At 51.9% G+C, this 21,746-nt stretch overlaps 2 protein-coding genes across 2 annotated transcripts in view; one reads left to right on the forward strand and one right to left on the reverse strand.

The window, feature by feature from the left end:
* Positions 1 to 57: 57 nt before the first annotated feature.
* DNAJC17 (DnaJ heat shock protein family (Hsp40) member C17) overlaps positions 58 to 21,746 on the reverse strand; it is a 40,241-nt gene continuing 18,552 nt past the window's right edge. The window contains exons 2-11 of the mRNA XM_055278751.1: positions 12,779 to 12,848; positions 12,401 to 12,459; positions 12,079 to 12,166; positions 9,092 to 9,177; positions 8,746 to 8,842; positions 8,103 to 8,146; positions 7,581 to 7,658; positions 6,910 to 6,990; positions 5,958 to 6,068; positions 58 to 247 (exon numbers count right to left, since the gene is read on the reverse strand). Coding sequence (XP_055134726.1) covers positions 125 to 247; positions 5,958 to 6,068; positions 6,910 to 6,990; positions 7,581 to 7,658; positions 8,103 to 8,146; positions 8,746 to 8,842; positions 9,092 to 9,177; positions 12,079 to 12,166; positions 12,401 to 12,459; positions 12,779 to 12,848 — 837 coding nt within the window. The 3' untranslated portion in view covers positions 58 to 124. The remainder of the gene's footprint in view (positions 248 to 5,957; positions 6,069 to 6,909; positions 6,991 to 7,580; positions 7,659 to 8,102; positions 8,147 to 8,745; positions 8,843 to 9,091; positions 9,178 to 12,078; positions 12,167 to 12,400; positions 12,460 to 12,778; positions 12,849 to 21,746) is intronic.
* On the forward strand, positions 2,329 to 3,475 carry C5H15orf62 (chromosome 5 C15orf62 homolog). The gene has a single exon (XM_055278752.2). The coding sequence runs from the start codon at positions 2,726 to 2,728 to the stop codon at positions 3,251 to 3,253; it is 528 nt and encodes a 175-aa protein (XP_055134727.1). The 5' UTR covers positions 2,329 to 2,725; the 3' UTR covers positions 3,254 to 3,475.

Raw genomic sequence — 21,746 nt, forward strand, 5'->3', positions numbered from 1 at the left:
AGCCCTCTGCGGCAGAGCCCAGCACCCTATACCTATGTATGGAATAGAGGTAAAATCTTAAAAAAAAAAAATTTATTGGTGACGTTGACGAAAAGGGCTGAGGGGTAGGTGGCTGGAGCCAGGGCTACGTAGGCGGCCCCTCCTGGTCTTCCTGCTGCATCCGTGCGATCAGCTGTTGCCGCTCGGCCGCCTGGCGCATGCGCATGATGACGAGGCTCTCGTAGTCCCTCTCTGACAGCACTGAGCCCTGTCGGACACAGCAGGGACAGGGAGGGGTCAGGGACAGCAGGGCACAGCCTCACAGACTCCGAGGACGGTGCCGAAGCAGAGCTGCGGTCTAAAAGTCTCAGAGGGAGGACGGTAGAGGAAGGGAAGGAACCCGGAGCATCCTTTTGGAATCCTGGCTCACCTGTGTCCCCCAGAACACGCCACCTTTGGCCTCCAGGCCGGCTTCTACCCAGCCAGCTCCCCCTCCCTTTCCCCAGGCCCCGTCAGCTCCGGTCCATCTGTTTCTCAGGAATCACCTGCGGGCCCACTAGCCAGGCTCTCATCTCCCTTCATTTCCTCTGGGCCCTTTATCCTTCACCCCCTTCCCTCTACCTCATGGTTTCTGCCTCTTAGGTTCCCAAGGAAGGGAAGTTGTCTGAGGTGCAGGGATGCACTTGGCTCTGCTGGGCACTGACCCTGGCACTGTCCATGCCCGGTGCCCTGTGGTCTGGCTCCTGCTGAGGATGCAGAAAAGGAGCCCTACCCGAGGCAGCCCGGAATGCCCCACCCTCGAAGGGGAGAAAGGCAAGCATGAGGCCAGCGTACCTCTAAAACTACACACCAGGGCTCCTGGAGGGCAGGGCCCATGGCTCAAAGCTTTTATGAACTTGCCAGCACAGTGCGGGAGACTAAGGAATGCTGTATTTAAATAATCAAAAGAATAATAAACAACCGTCTGAATGGGCCAAGGCTGTAGGGTGGAGAAGCAGCTCTACCAGCGGGGCCTAAGCTGCCAACCCACGCCCTGATAAGGTCTGCAGTGGGAATTAAACCTTTTCCTCCCTCAGTGCTGCTTAGGCTGTGTGATGATCATGTGGTCCCAACAGCTTCTCAGAGAAGTGTGAAGCCCACCTGAGTTGGCACAGAAGTGAGCTAGGCCAGGGGTTGCACGATGCGGTGGCCTGCCCGTAGCAGAGAGCTGTGGGGCCCTGATCCGCGGTACCCCGCATGGGGACGCTGTCAAGAACAAGGCAGGAGGAAAATGTGGTCAGTGACCCGGGGAATAGGAAGGGAGCGGCTGCGATTGAGGTGCCAGGCCCTGGCCAGCAGGTTTGGAGTAAGGGGTGTAGAGAAACAGGAAGTGTTACTCAGCCTGGGTTCCCCTGTTCCTCCCGATAGCTGCACCTCTCCCCTCTCCCCAGCTGCAGCAGTCCCAGCTAGGCCAGACTGCTAAGCCTGGCCCAGAGCATGGCTGACAATTCACAGCAGCCTCCCTGGCCCAGCCTCCTGCAAGAGAAGGAGGACCCCAGAGGAAGCCTGGTAGCCAGAGGGGAAGGGCTGGAGCACAGCCTGGTAGGAGGCAGCATGGGCCCGGCCCTCAGCAAGCGGCTCTCCTGGCAGGAGCCCTCTAGGGTAAAACAAGGGAGGACAAGGAAATAGCAGCCAGGCTGATGGCAGGCCAAGAGGAGGCCACATCTCCCGTCCCCAGGTTAATGCTGCTCTGCCAAGAAAACTTGGAGCCACCCTCGGCGGGCCCCCAGCCCAACCCTGGGCAGCAGAGCCCGCCCGTCACAGGCATGGGGCTGCTCCCCGTTAACACACCCTCTGCCTCCTTCCCTGTTCCCGCAGGTCCTGCTCATGAGGGCCTGACAGCAGGGCTGAGTCACCCATACCAGCCACAGATCTCTTCCTTCCCCAACAATCGTTCCACACGCCTGCCTTTCAATTAACTCCCACCCGCCCCGAACTCCTCCTACCCAGACACTGTGGGCAGGGAGCCAGGCACACCTGCTGGGGGCCCAGGGTGGTGGGGCTGTGATGAGAAAGGAAGCCGCGTGGTGACACATAAAGCAGGGCTGCCCCCACACGAGTCCCCAGAGGAATCTTAAGCTCCCCATTGCCCTGGGGTGTTGGTCCCAGCTGCCCCATCCCTGAACGCGGATGCTGCAATTACCCAAGAGCACGAAACCTGGCTTCCCACCTGACTGAGTCAGCTGAGAACAAAAACACATCTCCACTGCCACAGCCAAGCCACTCATCAGAGTCCGGGAGCCACTGGCAGAGAAGGCACGGCCCCACACTGCCCCAGAGACGCATAGGAGCCAGGCAAACACCAGGGCAAGTGAGCTCAGGCCATCTGCCGCCCGCCTGTGGAAGGAGCGCTCGCCAGCCTCACCCGGCCCGGGAAGGTCCATCTCTGCCTCCGCTGGGGCTGCCCTCATTCTGGCTCCAGTAAGTGCTGCTTCTTCCTTCTGGGTTTTTTTCCACTGCCCTATTCAGTAACCAGGCCACTCCTGTCCCTGTGGGAAACTCTTACTGCCAGGAACTCCCAGCTGTCTGCTCTCCTGGACAAAAAAGTTCCTTCTTCCTGAGCCCTCCTCTCACCATCCAAGATGTGGTCAAAGGTCTGTGCTGAGTGGAAACCCCGAGGCCTCTGCTCCTAGGGGAGCCTCCCCAGCAGGGACCGAATGCACCCTGGCTGCTCCTGAACACCTGTCTGCTGGCTCCCCTGGGCCCCATGGAGACCTGGCAGAAAGGCTCCTTCCGCAAAGCCTCCTTCTTCAAGCGGCTGAGCCTGGGGCGGCCGCGGCGGCTCCGGCGACAGGGCAGTGTGCTTAGCCAGGCCAGCACAGCGGGTGGGGACCACGAGGAGTACAGCAACCGAGAAGTCATCCGGGAGCTACAAGGCAGGCCAGATGGCCGGCGCCTGCCACTGTGGGGGGACGAGCAGCCCCGGGCCACCCTGCTGGCCCCACCCAAGCCCCCACGCCTCTACCGAGAGAGCTCAAGCTGCCCCAACATCCTGGAGCCCCCACCTGCCTACACAGCAGCCTACTCTGCCACCCTGCCATCGGCGCTCTCTCTGTCGAGTGCCCTCCACCAGCACTCAGAGAAGGGCCTTGTGGACACTCCCTGCTTCCAGAGGACACCTACCCCAGACCTCAGTGATCCCTTCCTCTCCTTCAAAGTGGACCTGGGGATTTCACTTCTTGAGGAAGTTCTGCAGATGCTAACGGAGCAGTTTCCTAGTGAGCCCAGCTTCTAAATGGGGTGAGGGTGGGCAAAGCCGGGGTGACTGGAAGAGCCAGAGGCTGGGGATTAAGGACAGGGACAGGACTCCAGGCCCATCGTTGGAGGGTGCAGGCAGGCAGAGCTCCTCCATCCTGGGGGAGGATTCCAGGATAGGAATCCAGGGCTCTGCCTGCTCTCTGGGTCCTGAACAGTCCTCCCAGGCACCCCAGAGTGGAGGGACAGAGGCAAGCTGGAAATGTTGGGGGGGCGGCCCTTCCTGGCAGGACCCGTGGGGGCGGCCCTTCCTGGCAGGACCCGTGAAGGAAGCTGGCTATGCCAGGAAAGGGAGGCTATGTGCGGCAACCACAGGAATCAGGTAGAGGCTGGCAGAGCCAGAAGATGGCACGGGGTCAGGTCAGGGAGTGGGAGGACACAGACTGGGCAGAAGAGATGAGTGCCCTGTGCCAGCCTCTTTGGAAGCCACTGTCAACAGAGAGGTCACAGGACAAGCCTGGGTAAAGGCAGTCCAACTCAGGCAGAAGAGGAAAGTGGGAAGGCCCAGGAAGAAAGGGGAGAAGGCCTGACCCTGTCTAATCTGGTGGCCACTCACTGCATGACACTAAATTGAAATTAAATAAAATTAACAATTCAGTTCCTCAGCTGCACCATTATTCCAGATTCCACATTCCAAATGCCCAGTGGCCACACATGATTAATGGCTACCACACTGGTCAGTGCAGAATGGATGTAAACATCACTGCACAAAGTTCTACTGGACAGCGCTGGCTAGACCATGGCCTGGAGCCACCAGCAAAGGGGAGACGCATACAGGGGCTGGCCACATAGGAAGAGATAGGTAGAGATACAGTATAACTCAGGCAAAAGACCAGGCAAATCCTTAGCAGAAATGAGGACGTGGCTCAGTCTGCCAACACAGCTACCTGGAGCAATCCCTGGTGAGGGAAGGCAGCTCTAGAGAATGCCAGCCAAAGGCACGCGCACGGCTTGCAAAGGGGTGCTTTGGGGAATTCCCAGAATTATTAGTGATGGGAGCCCTGGCAGATCTCCTTCCTCGAAGAGAGGAGAACTGGATCCAGGGATGGGCATTCAACGGCAAAGCTGGTCTCCAGAACTGTCTCCCAGGATTAGAGAGTTCTGCCGCCTGAACCCTCCAACGATGGGTCTGCCAACCAGGCCAAGCCCACTGGGTCAAAGCCACAGGCTGTGCTACGGCCCCACCCCATGGCCTCACCAGAACACAGAAACCAGAGCCCAGCAGCACTGGCTGGGCCATGTGTTGGTGGCCCCCAGGACTTGCTAAGAGTAGCAAAGGGGAGAGGGAAGCTCTGACACACACCATTTCTATGACCCAAATTGGTGGCCCCCCTCTTTCCTCCTCTTGTGTATAGGTACCGAGCTGTGGATACAGGAGGGAATGAATAAAATTCTAACACAATCTATGGAGTGTTATCTGGGGCTGTGAAATGCTGGGACTTGAAGGTGGGAATGAGGTCTCTAAAGCAGGGCCCTGAGTCAGGCCCAGGCCAGTTTGTTTCCCTCCATCCAGGATCTGGGACACACTTGCAGCAAGCTGCTTTCCAGTCACCCCGGTCAAGTGGAGGGGCAGGCAGGGAGCAGGCTGGCGTGGGTAAGGTAATGAGAGCAGCCTCCTGCCAGCCTGCCGAGGGGCTGTGGACACACCAGACAGGCCCTAGGCCACTGCAGAGAAGGGGAGAACCAGGTTGCTAGATCTTGCCCCCAAAGCAATCTGTTCCACCAAGGTGGGGACAGGTGTGGCCAGGAGCCCCACAGCCCCAGCCTTTGTATCCAGGCCAAAAAACACCAGGGCCATGGTTTCGGGTCGGGGGTTACACACAAGCTGGAAGGTCTATGCTTCACCCCAGGCAGGGCGCTCAGACTCTGGGCAGGCAGCACCCCATGTCAGCAGGGTAGCCAGTAGCCAGGGTTCTTTTTTTTTTTTTTTTTTTGAGATGGAGTCTTGCTCTGTTGCCCAGGCTGGAGTGCAATGGCACGATCTCGGCTCACTGCAACCTCTGCCTCCCTGGTTCAAGCGATTCTCCTGCCTCAGCCTCCTGAGTAGCTGGGATTACAGGTGCACACCATCATGCCCAGCTGATTTTTGTGTTTTTGTAGAGACAGGGTTTCACTATGTTGGTCAGGCTAGTCTTGGAACTCCTGACCTCAGGTGATCCGCCCCCCTTGGCCTCCCAAAGTGCTGGGATTACAGGCGTGAGCCACTGTGCCCAGCCTGCCAGGGTTACTTCTAAGAGGAGATATTGCCTCTTGACAGTCGGTCCCTGTTTGGGACAGCCAGAGACACATCCAGAAAACTGAACTGCTGGGAAGGAAGTGGCTGCCCTAGTCACCTGCCCCTTTTCTGCAGCACTGGGTCGTCTAAGCTCCAAATGATTCACACACCACAACCAAGCAACCTGAGGGCCAGGAAGATCCCTTTGGTGAGAAGGAGAGTCCCAACAGGAGACCAGATATGGAGAGAAAGCAAGGTCTAAGAATACAGTGTGGGTGGCGCCTCTCTGGCCCTCAGAGAGGAAAAGGGTTCAACATGAAATCCCAGCCCCTCTTGCCTGGGTTGGTGGACCTGCCAAGCTCACTCTAGGCCCCAAGACCTGAATTTGGAAGGAAAAAGCCTGAGAGGAGCCCAGGTAGGAAGAGCTCCGAGACCTGAGTGCCCAGCCAGGTGAGGCCTGACTCCTCACCTTTGACAGTCCTGAATGGCTGCGGCCCACGGCATCCTGAGGCTGTCCCTCCAACCAGGAAATCTTCAGAGGGTTATCCACCAGGCCAACTTCATTCTGGACAGCCAGTTCCTGCCAAACACAGCATCTAGTCCTGTCCCATCCATTGAGCCAGCTATAAAGAGGCTCTCTCTACCCCCACAGAGAGAACAGAACCAGCGTTCTAGCCCTCTAAGCAGAGATGCCAACCTCAGCAGCCTTCAAGTGATGGGCATTAACACTTTGACCTTTCCTGCGGGAGAGGGGTTGGGGGAGCTTTCTGATGTGGGGAGGCGAGGAGCACAAAGGGTGGGAAGGCAGTGCTGGGGCTCACAGCCCCAAGGGGTGCAGGTGGAGGGTGTGAAGGCACCAGCAGGGAGCAGAGTCAAGTTTGTGCTCTCCTTTCTCCCCGGAGCACCCCCCATCCATCCCTTCACACACGGTGCCTCTATATCCAGGAGTCAGGGGCCCCTGGGAAAAGCCTTGGCTCTAAGCTGGCCCGGAGATTCTCTTTTTTTTTTTTTTTCTTTTTTTTTTGAGACGGAGTCTTCCTCTGTCCCCCAGGCTGGAGTGCAGTGGCGCGATCTCGGCTCACTGCAAGCTCCGCCTCCCGGGTTCACGCCATTCTCCTGCCTCAGCCTCCCGAGTAGCTGGGACTACAGGCGCCCGCCACCACGCCCAGCTAATTTTTTGTATTTTTAGTAGAGACGGGGTTTCACCGTGTTAGCCAGGATGGTCTCGATCTCCTGACCTCGTAATCCGCCCGCCTTGGCCTCCCAAAGTGCTGGGATTACAGGCTTGAGCCACCGCGCCCGGCCAAGCCCGGAGATTCTCTAGGAGTGTGGACCACCTAACTCACAAGGCCCACAGAATTGGGTCCCTGCCCTAGAATGACAGGGCCACGAGGGGCCCCCAAGCCTCATGCAGCACTCACCGCCGCCTTGACGGTTGCAAACTCCACCACAGCAGTGCCTGGCTTCTTACTGGAAAGCACCAGGTTGAGAACCTCACCATACTGTGGGGACAAAGGGGTCTAATAAGCATGACTTGGCCTTCAGGATGGCCCAGGTCATGCCAGAGACAAGCCTGGGCTACCTTGAGGCCCATGGGGCATTTTCAATTGGGAGATAACTTCTTGCCCCACCTACTTATCTTAGTGAAGTGAGATCAGAGATAGGAAAGAAATTTTTTCTAGGAACACAGAGCAGCAAAGGAATGATGAGCAAAGCCCTGGTGACTTAGACTGACATATTTCATTGCATGGCGTCCTTGCTAGTTGAACGTGGTGAAAAGGACGGGGCTTTTGTGCCAGATACCCACCTCGTCCCTCCCAAACCACTCAGCCAAGCTCTTTGCTTCTAAGGGTAAGGGTTAAACCGAGGTAGCAAAGGACAGCGGGCTGGAAGGGGGCACATGGCCACACAAGTGAAAGGAGGGCTGTGGCCCGGGGAGAAGTCTCTAGGACGTCCCATGGTCTATGAGACAGAAAAAAAAAAGGCAGGTAGATATGTTAAGGGAAGCTCAGGTATTGAGAGCAGAGACCTAGGGCGTGGGCTGAGACGTGGACTGAGATGATAGGAAAGAGTGGACGTCAACAGGGCCGACCTTCTGCAAAAGCCGTAGGAGGACGTCTTTGGAGTAGCCACCTTTTGACTCATCTTCCTTCTTGCACTTCCATTTTAGCTGAAAAGACAGCCTCATGAAACACTGATTCTTGGCTGAACAGTACCTCACCCCACGACTGAGCTTGACAGTCTGAGCAGACATCCTCCCACCCTCCAAGTCTCTAAGGCTCCTGCAATCTGGGGAGTGCCACCAGAAACATTTTCCCCTTGGGAACTTGTAGGCAGGATGGCCTGCTCACCCCAGGGATGCTTCCCGCCCAGAAGACCCTCTCCTGCGAGGGCTTCTAGGGAATCCTCTGCCCTGTGATCAGGGCTAAAAGCAGCCTTTCGTGGCAAGCTCTGATCTCTAGGCGGCTGGAGCATGGAGGGAGGTGGTAATGGTGCTGGCTCCACGCAGATCCAGAGGCCCCACCAGAAACCCTCGAGCCACAGGAAGCATCTATTCCTGCTGAGAGGAGGTGGTGTGAGTGTGAGGTGGCCCACAGATCCTGCCCAGGCTTACCTTTAGTTTGGGGGTTCCTTGGCCTTCGGTATTTTCTGCCTTTCCTAGAAATATTGGGAAAAGAAGAAAAGTAGAATATGAGGGAGTCAGAGATTCTCCCAAAGGAAATGCAGCCCAGAGCCAGAAGGGTCTGGAAAGGGTCACTCCTGACCAAGGGCAATACCTGCCCAGCTCTGGTGAGGGCCTGGTGGGGAAAGTAGATGCCCATCCCCAGAGAAGCTGCCACCTCAGAGGTGGTCTACCCAGCTGCCTCCTAAAGGCCACCTGTCAGCACTCTCTGAATGGAGAGCTAGGAACATCTTCTAGGGACAGGAGGCAGAGAGACAGACCATGAGGTTCTACGGAAACAAAGTGTCCCAGGGCCCCTCCCTATGGTGATTTGTGTCAAAATAAGGCCACCTCTGCTTGGGACTAAGACAAATGTGGCCAGGAGATCTCAGGCAGAGTAAAAAGCAAATAGGCCCCAGAGAACTGGGAGGAAGATGGGATAAGTGGCATGTGTCAGAGTAAGGTACCATGGGGTGACCCCAGGGTTCCAGCAGGTAGAAGCCTCCACAGCAGCTCCACCGAACAGCCAGCGTGGCTGCTCTGAGCAATCTGGAGCCGCCTTGGAGGGGAGATAGGCGGGGTGATGGACCTGCACCTCTCAACCTCTGGTCGCGCTCCTGGCGTATCTGCTCCCGGATCAGCCTCTGCTGTTCCTCCAGCTGCCGGGAACCCTCTTCTCTCAGGCGTTCGATCTGCAGAGCAGGGGGTGGGGGTGACAATTCTGTGCAGGTCCAATTCCAGGCTGGCTCACCTTGTAAAAAGTCCTCGGCAGCTTCCACCTGCAAGCTAGGGCTCAGCAACCTGTGGGTGGGATAAATCACCCAGCTCCCACTGAAGGTGCAAAGAGCATGCCCTCTCCAGCCATGGCGACCACCAGGTCCATCCTCCCCCACCTCCTCCTCCTGCAGGTGGCCTTCTGGCCAGTGTGCCTGAGTGCTCACCTCTTGCTCTAGTGTCCTGGTGCTCCGGCTCTCCTCTTCCTCCTCACTCTCCTGGGCCTGGGCCTGCCGCTCCCGGGCCTCCAGGTCTAGACACAAGGGTTGAATGACCAAACTGCTGGTCTGTTCAGTTTCCATGTGGCCTTGGCCCACCCCAGCTCTGGCTGCCTCCCCAAAGTCTCAATCACGAAGAGACCATACAGTAACTCTGCCCCCTCCCTCCATGCCCACGCTGAGTCAATTTCCATTGAGAAAAATCACAGCACAGAAGTATGGAGTCTAGCACAGTGGCCAGGGGTCTGGAAGAGTTAAAAACAGCTCACGTTGACCAAGCTGGTTCTCTCTAGTGAACAGGGTGTGGGTGGTGCTTATGTCAGCAGCCCAGGGCCATGTGTCAGGGGTGCCAATGGGCGGAGCTGCTGGGCTCGATTCCTGTGGTTTGGCACCACAGTTTGACCTCTGGCCTTGCTTTGGCTTTGATTCTTTTCTTTTTTTTTTTTTTTTTTTTTTTTTTTTTTTTTTGAGACAGAGTCTCGCTCTTTCACCCAGGCTGGAGTGTAGTGGCGCGATCTCGGCTCACTGCAAGCTCCGCCTCCCGGGTTCACGCCATTCTCCTGCCTCAGCCTCTCCAAGTAGCTGGGACTACAGGCGTCCGCCACCACGCCCGGCTAATTTTTTGTATTTTTAGTAGAGACGGGGTTTCACCTTGGTCTCGATCTCCTGACCTCGTGATCCGCCCGCCTCGGCCTCCCAAAGTGCTGGGATTACAAGCGTGAGCCACCGCGCCCGGCCGCTTTGATTCTTTTCACACACTGAGCTCAAGTTCTCACTGTCTCCTTTACCTCCCACCTCAACTCACATTTACCAAGCCTCACTGTGGACCTGGCTACAGGGACGGGCAGAATGTTAGGGCATCACCCCGGGTCCCAGATTATGTGAGGGCATTACCTTCCAAGGGAAACCTGCTTGCAACCATGTGCCAGGCCAGCTGCCGTGAGAAACTCTTCTCTTAGGCCAGGGAATTTTGTGCACTTTACTTACTTAGAATCTCCTTTTCTTTTCTTTTCTTTTTTTTGAGATGGGGTCTCCCAGCACTTGCTTTTCTTTTAATCGGGAAATGGATATTGGGATGCTATATGCACATATTAAAATATATGGATGTTGAAGAGCAAGAGGAAAAGGAGAAACTTGAGTAAAGAATGCTTGGACTGGGACAGGCGCGGTGGCTCACGCCTGTAATCCCAGCACTTTGGGAGGCCAAGAGGGGTGGATCACCTGAGGTCAGGAGTTCGAGACCAGCCTAGCCAATGTGGCAAAACCCCATCTCTACTAAAAATACAAAAATTAGCCCGGTGTGGTGGTGCGCAACTTAGTCCCAGCTACTCGGGAGGCTGAGGTAGGAGAATCGCTTGAACCCAGGAGGCGGAGGTTGAAGTGAGCCGAGATCGTGCCACTGCACTTCAGCCTGGGCAACAAGAGCGAAACTCCGTTTTAAAAAAAAAAAAAAGAGTGTTTGGACCATGCTGCTATAACCAGTGAGTTTTTTTTAAGTGAGAAAAAAAAATGCTTGCAGCAATCTTATTGGGTTGATGAAAATGTTCCAAATCTGATTTATAGTCAGAGTTGCATCATTTGGTAAATTTACAAAAAATCATTGAAGTGTACACTTGAAATGGGTTGATGTTATGATATACAAAGAAAACCTCAATAAAGCTATTAGAGAAGAGAAAGCCTAGACCTCTTTGAATCCTTCTGAGGGAGCTTCTCAAAGTGAAAACTCTGGGTAGGAATTGGGGTTAGAACAAATTAAAAGACCCAGCCAGGCACAGTGGCTCGCACCTGTAGTCCCAGCTACTCAGGAGGCCGAGGCAGAAGGACTGCTTGAGTCCAGGAGTTTGAGGCTGCAGTGAGCCATGATGGTGCCACCCTAGCCTGGGTGACAGTACAAAACCCCATCTCTCTTTTAAAAAAAAAAAAAAAGACTCAGCCAGAAATGGTGAATACAAGCACCAATTTTTTTGGTTGTTATTGTTTTTTCTGAGATGGAGTTTTGCTCTGTCGCCCAGGCTAGAGCGCAGCAGCGTGATCTCGGCTCACTGCAACCTCTGCCTCCCGGGTTCAAGCAATTCTCTGCCTCAGCTTCTCAAGTAGCTGGGATTACAGGCACCCGCCACCACACCCAGCTAATTTTTGTATTTTTAGTAGAAAAGGGGTTTCACCATCTTGGCCAGGCTGGTCTTGAACTCCTGACCTCGTGATCCACCCACCTCGGCCTCCCAAAGTGCTGGGATTACAGGCGTGAGCTACCGTGCCCGGCCACAAGCACCAATTTTACTCACACTGGATAAGTTTAAATCCCAGCTCCAGCAAGCTCTTAAACTTTTGGTGCCTTAGCTCCTTTGCCTATAAAAAATGGCTTCAGAGGCCAGGTGCAGCAGCTCACAGCTGTAATACCAGCACTTTGGGAGGCTGAGGTGGATAGCTTGAGGCCAGGAGTTTAAGACCAGCCTGGCCAACATGGTGAAACTCCGTCTCCACAAAAACTGAACAAAATTAGCCGGGCGTGGTGGCGCATGCCTATAGTCCCACTACTCGGGAGGCTGAGGCACAAGAATCGCCTGAACCCAGAGGGTGGGGTTTGCAGTGAGCTGAGATCATGCCACCGAACTCCAGCCTAGGTGACAGGGTGAGACTCTGTCTCAAAAAACCATGTTCTTAAAAAAGGTTTAGTGCCCACACTTCCTTGTATAGTTATGATAATTAAAGGGACAATAGGGCATTTGTCACAATGCTTAGCTAATATTAAACCTTGTTATTGTTATTATTCCTAAAACTGTCTTTAGGAACCAACCTCTAAGAACAGCGTTTTGCCCAGAGCCTGAGCCAAAAGGCTTTGAGATGAGTTGCTGGAAGTGAAGCTTCAGGTGAGGGAGATGAATGAAAATGGCCACAGGAAACCACAGGCCACTGAACACTATGATAGCACCTACCAAGCTTCACTTTCTTCCTTTTCTCATCAAGTTTCTGGGTCCTCTCTGCTGCCTGCTTCTTGGCTTTCCTGACCTTGTCATATGCAGCCTGGCAGGAGAAAGGGGCACAGGGCAGAGGGTCAGCGAGAGAGTAAAGACAGAGCCCCAGCAATCTGCCTGACCCCTAGCCCACGAGCCATAAGAGTGGCAGCCTGGTGACTGGGTCTCCTGGGTTTAGACAGCAAGGACTGTGCCACATGGCAAAGGGCAGAGGACCGAGGTTGAGGGGCAACAGTGGTCTCTAACCATGCGGGACGATTCCGATGAAGGAGTCTGTGCTTACCCTGGCTGCAGCATCGGTCAGCACCTCCAAGGCCTGAGAAAGCTGGTGGAAGAGTTCAGCTAAACATAAGGATCAAAAAGACAGAAGAGAAATCGTTAAGACTTTGTAATGGTGTGGCTCCCTCAAAAAACAACACTTCAAAGAAGCCACAGGATGGCAGACAAGCCGACATCAGCAGATGACAGACCAACAAGGAGGGGTGAGCACATCAGCAACTGACCAGACACCCCGCACAGAAGGGAAGTCCTGGGACCCACTGCCTGGAGCCAGGCAATGTGTGCCTGCACCCCACAGCACTCACATGCAGAGCTTACATCAGGAAACACAATGACCGGGTGAGTGGGTCTCTTTCTCCCCACGCCCTTTGAAGAGTCTCACCTGCTCTGGGATTATCTGGATTTTTGTCTGGGTGGCAGGAGAGGGCCTTCTGCCTATACGCCTTCTTTACCTGGAAGAGTCAGACAGAAGACACGGCCATTCACTCTCATCCCAGGGACAAACAGGAAAACCTTGCTCAATGGGTAAGGGGAATCCCACGCACACCTAAAAGAGAAGCTGCTGGCACCCACTTCCTAGCCACCAGGGAGACTGGTAATGGAGGAGGCCAAGGCCATGGAGGGAGCGAGCCACTGTCGCCCAGCACAGGAGCTGGGCCCACTTCCTGCCAAGTGCTCAATCTCACCACTGCAGATGTCCCTGGCTGCTGGAACAGGCAGGAGCACATTACCCTGCTTTCTCTACAGCCACTCGCAGACAGGTAGTCTACACATTCTCGGTGGGCATATAAACTGGGGCAACCTATCTGGAAGAAAATTCAGCCGTCAAAATTTAAAATGTTCTTTCCCTTTGACCCAAGTCCTAGGAATCTGGACTTGTAGAAGTATGGCAAAAATAAATATACAAGGATGCTCTCTACAACATTGTTGATACTAGCCAGCCAAGATCCCCATCACCAGGGAGACTCATTTAAAAGATTATGACTGGCCGGCGCGGTGGCTCATGCCTGTAATCCCAGCACTTTGGGAGGCTGAGGTGGGCGGATCACCTGAGGTCAGGAGTTTGAGACCAGCCTAACTAACATAGTGAAACTCCGTCTCTACTAAATATACAAAAATTAGCTGGGCGTAGTGGTGGGCAGCTGTAATCCCAGCTACTTGGGAGGCTGAGGCAGGAGAATCGCTTGAACCCAGGAGGCGGAGGTTGCAGTGAGCGGAAATCACACCACTACACTCCGGCCTGGTGACAGAGCAAGACTCTGTCTTAAATAAAATAAAATAAAATAAAAAATAAAATAAAAGATTATGATTGAGGCTGGGCATGGTGGCTCACGCCTGTAATCATAGCACTTTGGGAGGCTGAGGTGGGTGGATCACTTGAGGTCAGGAGTGGGAGACCAGCCTGGGCAACAAGGCGAAACCCCGTCTCTATTAAAAATACAAAAATTAGCTGGGTGTGATGGCATATTTGCCTGTAATCTCCCTACTTGGGAGGCTGAGGCATGAGAATCGCTTGATTCATGCGGGAGGCAGAGGTTGCAGTGAGCCAAGATTGTGCCACTACACTCCAGCCTGGGCAACACAGTGAGACTCCATCTCAGAAAAAAAAAAAAAAAAAGATTATGATTGGCCAGACATGGTGTAATCCTGTAATCCTGGCATGTAATCCTGTAATCCTCATGCCTATAATCCTGGCACTTTGGGAGGCTGAGGTGGGCAGATCACTTGAGGTCAGGAGTTCGACACCAGCCTGGCCAACATAGCAAAACCCTGTCTCTATTAAAAATACAAAAGTTAGCTGGGCATGGTGGCGTGCACCTGTAGACCCAGCTACTCGGGAGGCTGAGGCAGGAGAATCACTTGAGCCCCAGAGGTGGAGGTTGCAGTGAGCCGAGATCATGCCATTGTACTCTAGCCTGAGTGACAGAGGGAGACCTTGTCTCAAAAAAATAATAAAAAATAAATTTAAAAAATTTGTTCAGGCATTTGCTACGCTTATTAAAAAAAATTTTTTTAAATAAAAGATTATAATAGACAGAGGTATCCATGTTCTGACATAGATCTTATTATAAACTTTTGAGTTTAGGCCGGGCGCGGTGGCTCAAGCCTGTAATCCCAGCACTTTGGGAGGCCGAGACAGGTGGATCACGAGGTCAGGAGATCGAGACCATCCTGGCTAACACGGTGAAACCCCATCTCTAATAAAAATACAAAAAAATTAGCCAGGCATGGTGGTGTGCGCCTGTAGTCCCAGCTACTCGGGAGGCTAAGGCAGGAGAATCGCTTAAACCTGGGAGGCAGAGGTTGCAGTGAGCTGAGATCACACCATTGCACTGCAGCCCGGGTGACAGAGCCAGACTCTGCCTCAAAAAAAAAAAAAATTTTTTTTTTGTCAGGTGTGGTGGTGCATGCCTGTTGTCCCAGCTACTCACGCGGCTGAGGCGAGAGGATCGCTTGAGCCCAGGAGTTCCAGCCCAGCCTGAGCAACATGGAAAGACCTTATCTCTACAAAAATTTTTTAAACATAAGCCAGGTGTGGTAGCATGTGCCTTTGTCCCCCTACTCAGGAGGCTGAGGTGGGAAGATCACTGGAGCCCAGGAGGCTGAAGCTGCAGTGAGCATGTTCACACCACTGCACTTCAGCCTAGGTGACAGAATGAGACCTTGTCTCAAAAAAAAAAATGTTTTTTAAATTAAATTAAAATAAAATAAAAAATTAGCTGGGCATAGTGGTGCGTGCCTGTAGTACCAGCTACTAAGGAGGTTGAGGCGGAAGGATCACCTCAGCCAAGGATTTTGAGGCTGCCGTGAGCTATGATGATGCCATTGCACTCCAGCCTGGGTGACAGAGCAAGACCCTCTCTCTTTAATAAATAGAAAGAAACCCCAATATTTCTTACATAAGTAAAAATAAACACAGCTACCAAGATTCTCTTTCGTGTGTTACCTAATAGCTGTTGTAAGTGAAGACAGGGTACACAACCCCAGAATCCGTCCTCTGCCTCCAAAGCCTTTGCTTTCTCCCTTCTGCTCGGTGTGTGTTACCTGCTGCTCAAACCTCCTGGAGGAAGAGCTAAGCAGATTGGATTTCTAAGCTTCCAAGATGGACGCAAGAAACGCTTCTACACCCAAGTGTGCTAAATAAGGACTTTCAGAGGTAAGCAGCCAGCATCCACAAGGTGAGCACCTGCTGGGCAACTCCTCCATCCATGAGGCAGCCACCGGGCCCAGGACCTCTAGGGGTGTGCTGCCACCTGCTGGGACACAGCCAGGGCACCTGCCAGGGCAGCTCAAGCTGTTTGGTTCTCCTGACTGCGCTGGAGGCAGCAGGAACCACCCAGGACAGGCGCTGGGCAGAGAGGGTGTAGACGTGCCACCCGCCTTCCCAATCGCCCACCGAAGCACACCTGCCCTGCCTGCTCACCTCCCACCCTAACCCTCCCTGCCTAGCTCTGTTTTCACTACAAAAAAAGAACAATATTAAGGGAAAGGAGGTGCTAGCTTAAGACAGTGTCATCTTTGCAATATCATCGTTACTTTTTAGGTCCCTTATCATTCGTCTTTTCTTTCTTTTTCTCTCTTTGCCTGCTTTATTGTGCCCCCAGCCTCATTCCTTTACTGAACATATTTTATATTTCAGGGCCCTTGTTTGCTTTTTTTCAGTATGTAAAACAATACCAAAAACATTATAAAGATGTTCTTTCTCAATCTCCCCAGCCCTCTGACATCAAGGTTCATTCCCACATATATAAGCACCTACACACACTGACAGGAGTCTGTTGGGTGTTTGTTCCTGGCCTCTGGGCCCCTCCTCTCTGATCCTATCTCCACCCTCTCTCTGGGATGGGTGAGAGGAAGGGAGGGGGAGTGTACGTCTCCCAGTATCTATGGCATCACCTGCAAGACTACCTTCAAGATGAACTTCCTCAGGACTAGGACTAGTAGGCTTGCCCCAGGGATGTAGGGGGGTTTTGTGGAAGATGTTTTCTTTTGTATCATGGGGCTCTGTTAAAGTGGTTTAGGCTGGGCATGGTGGCTCACACTTCTAATCCCATCGCTGTGGGAGGCCGAGGTGGGTGGATCACTTGAGGTCTGGAGTTTGAGACCAGCCTGGCCAACATGGTGAAACCTGTATCTACTAAAAATATAAAAATTGGCCAGGTGCGGTGGCGCATGCTTGTAATCCCAGCTACTTGGGAAGCTGAGGCAGAAGAATCACTTGAATCCGGGGGGCAGAGGCTTCAGTGAGCTGAGATGGCATCACTGCACTCCAGCCTGGGTGACAGAGTAAGGCTCTGCCTCAAAAAAATAAAATAAAATGGTTTGTATGTTCCTTTTTGTAAATCTGAGAGGGGGAGTAGAAGTGAGCATGAAGAAGAAGGAGCAGGCTGGGTGTGGTGGCTCACGCCTGTAATCCCAGCACTTCAGGAGGCCGAGGCAGGCGAATCACTTGAGGTCAGGAATTCGAGACCAGCCTGGCCAACGTCGTAAAACCCCATCTGTACCAAAAATACCAAAATTAGCTGGGCGTGGTGGCACACGCCTGTAGTCCCAGCTACTAGGGAGGCTGGGGCAGCAACATGGGAGGCGGAGGTTGCAGTGAGCCGAGATTGCACCACTGCACTCCAGCCTGGGCGACAAAAATAAAATTCTGTCTCAAAAAAAAAAAAAAAGAAGAAGAAGGAGCAGTAAGAAAGCAAGACAGAAGGGGTGTCCAGCAGTGGCATCTCCGCCATTGTCTTTCCTTTTTTTGAGAGAATGCTTTCTGAATTTTCTTCTAAGGGAATGATAAATATTGTTTTGTGTTTCATAATTTATTTTGAATGTTCTATATTGGAATTTTGGTTTTTCACTGTAATAGGAAAATAAAATTATTCAAACCAAAAAATCCACTCATATTGTCAAATATGCTTTACATATATTAACTTATTTAATTCTTAAAGCCCCTATGAGATAGAAATTATTATCTCCTCATTTTACAAATGAAGAAACTGTGACATAAGGGTTAATTATGATACCTAAAATCCATTCAATGAAAAGCCATACAAACATTACTTTAGGCAAAAACTATTCTACTCCAGCCAATTACCACAGAAAAAACAGTGGCCACCACCCCACCCATGCCATCAAAGGCCAGCTAGAGAGCATAGACTTCCACTCTTGCTACCCCAAACCTCTACCAGAGTGGTGTCAGATAAAGCCAAACAGGGAGGCTAGGACTTTCATCCCCATCAGACAGAAATACAAAAATATAAAAATATCTCTGGGCCGGGCGTGTTGGCTTACACCTGTAATCCCAGCACTCTGGGAGGCCAAGGCAGGCAGATCACCTGAGGTCAGGGGTTCAAGACCAGCTTGGCCAACAAGGTGAAACCCCGTCGCTACTAAAAATACAAAAATTAGCTGGACATGGTGGTGGGAGCCTGTAATCCCAGCTACTGAGAAGGCTGAGGCAGGACAATCGCTTGAACCCAGGAGGCGGAGGTTGCAGTGAACCGAGATGGTGCCATTGCACTCCAGCTGGGAGGGAAGAGTGAAAGTCCATAACAACAATAACAACAACAACAACAACATCTCTGAAAGAAAAGGATATCCCCGAAAAAGCTTCTGGTCTCAGTATTGTTTATTATTCAATAATCCTACCTTATAAACAGCTGAAAGGGTAATAGCTGATATTTACTTTCTATAATAAGCTTGTATTACTTTTCAAGTGATACAAGAAAAAAACTGGTAAGAAACAAAAGCAAAATTGTTTAGCTTCTTTCCACAATTCTAAGCTAGGAGGCAGCATGGTTCATTAAAAGAGGGCAAGTTCCGGAGTCTAGCAGATGTATTTTCAAATTCGGAATCTTCTACATACTGATAGCATGACCTTGGGCAAATTACTGAAGCTCACACAGCGTTAGGGACTTCAACATCAAAGCGAGAATAAACCCTATACACAGGGCTGCTGGAAGGATTAAAGAAAATGATCCGTGTAAGCACCTGACAAAAACTAGGTGCTTCCTACAAGTTCCCAAACCTTTCTCTCCTCTACTTCTGGAAGACGGTAAAGTGTGACACCAGGCCAGCAGGATGCCAATTGGACAGGAATTCAGGAATGGACCCTGGTCCACGGAGGATGCAGGTCAACTCCATTTGAACTCTCTAGGTGGACAGGGCTGGATTTGAGTCTGCTGGGGGGTAGATCTAAAATTCAATCCTGGGTTAACTCCCAGGGTCTCTGAAATACTCTTATTCAAGGGGTAGAAGGGATGAGTAGGTAGCCTGAGATCTTTCAGAGTGGCCTTGAATCAAAACCCAGCTGGCCGAAGAATGTTGGTCAAGTATGTCTGTCTTGATTAACTAGTTATTACTATATTTAACTGTTAAACCTGCCCTGGGCAGGGCCCATCCCTTGGTTTTAGCCTGGAAGACCAGTTCTGACTTTGAACCGGTTGGCCTAGAATTTGGTGCTTTGTACTACAAACTAGATTCCCAGCTTTGTCCAGCCCTCCTGGAGTTGACTGCTGCCTGAAGAATGTCTCACCATGTCAACACAACTCTCCTAAAGCAGGCCTTTGAAAAACCTTCTAGTCTCAGTATTGTTTATTATTAAATAATCCTACCTTATAAACGTCTCAAAAGGCTAGATTCAGGGTAAAAATGTACAACAATTATTTTTTATAACTATCATAAAGTTGGGAAGGAGAGGAACTTTCAGAAGAACAAGAAATAGAAGGGCCATCCTCTAAAATCTTACTCCTCATGTTACAGGATAGACAGGATTGCCGAAACCCAGGTATCCCAGGTTGGAAGCTCCTCCAGAAACTGACTCTGGCCCAGGTCCAGTGGCTCACGCCTGTAATCCCAGCATTCTGGGAGGTTGAGGTGGGAGGATCGCTTGAGCCCAGGAGTTTGAGACCACCCTGGGCAACATAGCAAGACCCCATCTCTAAAAAAAGAAAGAAAGAAACTGTGTCTGCAGGTGCTGGGATCACTGAGGCAGAGCTGACGCAGCCACAGCAAGGTGCAGAAGGCTCCTAGAGCCTTCACTTGCAGCTTTTCTTCTTTACCTATAGGTTAATCCCCTGGTCTCTCTAGCACTTAGAAACGCTTGCATTTCTGAGACTTCACAAAGGATCCAGGTGACAGTTCAAATGTTTCCAACCCAAAGTTCCCCATCCAGATCATGGCTTTTCAGAGGAGAAGCTCTTTCCAAGGCCCAGCCTCAGAAGGACGAAGATCTCAGATAAATGTAAGCTCCGTGAGTACTTCAAACTCCAATTTGCAGAAACTTGGTCTTTCTCCTGATGTCTTTCTAAAAACCTCACTGTCTACCACCCTTTTTCCATCCTAGACTGGTTGAGTTTAATCTGTCTTTGATGTCTCAGGATCATCATCCAGAACATAAACTACTGAATAGTATGACACGTTCTATGGAGAGCGGTGTCAGGCTTTTCATTTGCTTCCCTAGGTGGCGAGGATTTTAAATTGTACTCTTTTAATAGTTTTCCTATTACTTCCTTAGTTGGCCTCTACTAGACTGCCAGATGCCAGCCCTTCCCTAGAAGTGCTGCTCATCTGCTGCTTCTTTTCTGGTACGGTCTGGAGAAACAGATAAGCTGGTTATAATTGTACCTTAAATGAGAGCATAAGGGTATAGGAAGGTATGGGGGTTCCTCTTACAAATAAAGTAGATGTACTTAGGAGGCAGGGAGTTCTGCTTCTCCCCAGGGTCCAGAACAGTGAACAGCACCTAGCACTCAGCAGGCACACATAAATATCTGTTGCATGAATTGGCAAACATTCATTTGTTCTCAACCAAAACATAGTCGGAAACCTCAACTATGTCAATTACTTCAGACCCACTGAGGAGCAGAAGGAAGCAGGTGCCATCCAGACCCTAGGAGATCTGACCACTATTTCACAATTTCTCCTCCTCCCTGCTAACACCTCCTCTTAAAAAACCAAGTCTGGGAAAAGGAAGGAATTACTAAGCAGACTGCCAGGATAACCACAGTGGGAACTAAATGTTATCCCCCCACTGCCCACATCAGACAATGAATAATAAATTGGCAGCCACCCAGCCCTTCCCCCAGAAGCTCCATAACCGGTTCTACCACTTTCAGCAACCTGAACCCAGAGCAGGGGAAGGGGGCTGGGAGCTGGGTCTCTAGCCACCTCCACTGAGCTTTGCCGCAGGCACACAGCAGGGCCTCTGACATCCACCTGCCTCCAGTTTCACCTCTTGACGGGGGAAGGAACTCCTGACTCACACAAAAAAGCAAAGTGCTAAGGGATCCAATAAATAGAAAATAGCCATCATTAACTTAAAAGAAAAGTGCCCTACAAAGAACGGATCATTATTTTTTAAAAGGTTGCTATCCTTTCTTATAATAAAGCTTGGAGCCAGGTAAGTAAGTGGTACAAGTAAAGAGGCCCAGGCTGATAGGTTAGACTTAGATAAGGAGGACACAGAGGGAGGCAGCTCTATGTGACAACAAGCACTGAATGGACAAAGCATCCCGGGTAAATCAGCTGGAAACCCATTGCCAGGCCCAGTTCCAGTCACAGGGACAGTGAGTGATAACAGCTGGGGCAGCCACGTCTCCCCAAGTCCGGAGAGGCGGATGCCTCCCCATCCCCTCACTAGCAGGAAACCCAGAGGTATATGACTGCCTGATGTCACACGCAGGAAGCAAACCACAGAGCTCTGGGCACCTGTCTAAAAGTCCGCTCTGTCCAGGCATGCTGGCTGATGCCTGTAATCCTAACACTTTGGGAGGCCAAAGCAAGAGGATCGCTTGAAGCCAGGAGTTCAAGACCAGCATGGGCAACAAAGTGAACCCCACCTCTAAAAAACATTTAAAAATGAGCCAGGCATGGTGGTATGCACCTGTAGTCCCAGCTACTTGGGGGGCTGGAAAGGATTATTTGAGTCCAGGAGTTTGAGGCTGCAGTGAGCTGTCGTCATGTCACTGCATGCCAGCCTGGGCAACAGAGTGAGAGATTGATCTCTTTAAATAAACATAAATAAATAAAAATAAAAGAGAAGTTCCCTCTGCCTGAAAGATTGATTCTTTCATTCCTTACAGCCTGTGACCCCTATTGGGACAGCACTACAGAGAAATCCCCAAATGCCTGGGCACTGTACAACCTATGGGCTGCTCCCAAGGCTTGGCACAAGCAGAGAGCCGGCCAACCCCAGACAGCCCCCTCAGCTCAACGCTCCCAAAACATGGGCCTGCTAGTGGTACCAAGATAGTACCAGAGAACCTGGGCCTCACACTGACATCCCTCTCAGGCTGATAACCATGGCCTATGGTTCAGTCTCAGAACAGGGGCCTGTGCCACCTAGAACAGCTGGG

This window comes from Symphalangus syndactylus, chromosome 5 (genome assembly GCF_028878055.3).
Source record: "Symphalangus syndactylus isolate Jambi chromosome 5, NHGRI_mSymSyn1-v2.1_pri, whole genome shotgun sequence".
Lineage (NCBI taxonomy): Eukaryota > Metazoa > Chordata > Mammalia > Primates > Hylobatidae > Symphalangus > Symphalangus syndactylus.

Excerpts from the sequence above, each read along its gene's own strand:
- C5H15orf62 (XM_055278752.2), top strand. The coding sequence starts at position 2,726 with ATGGAGACCTGGCAGAAAGGCTCCTTCCGCAAAGCCTCCTTCTTCAAG.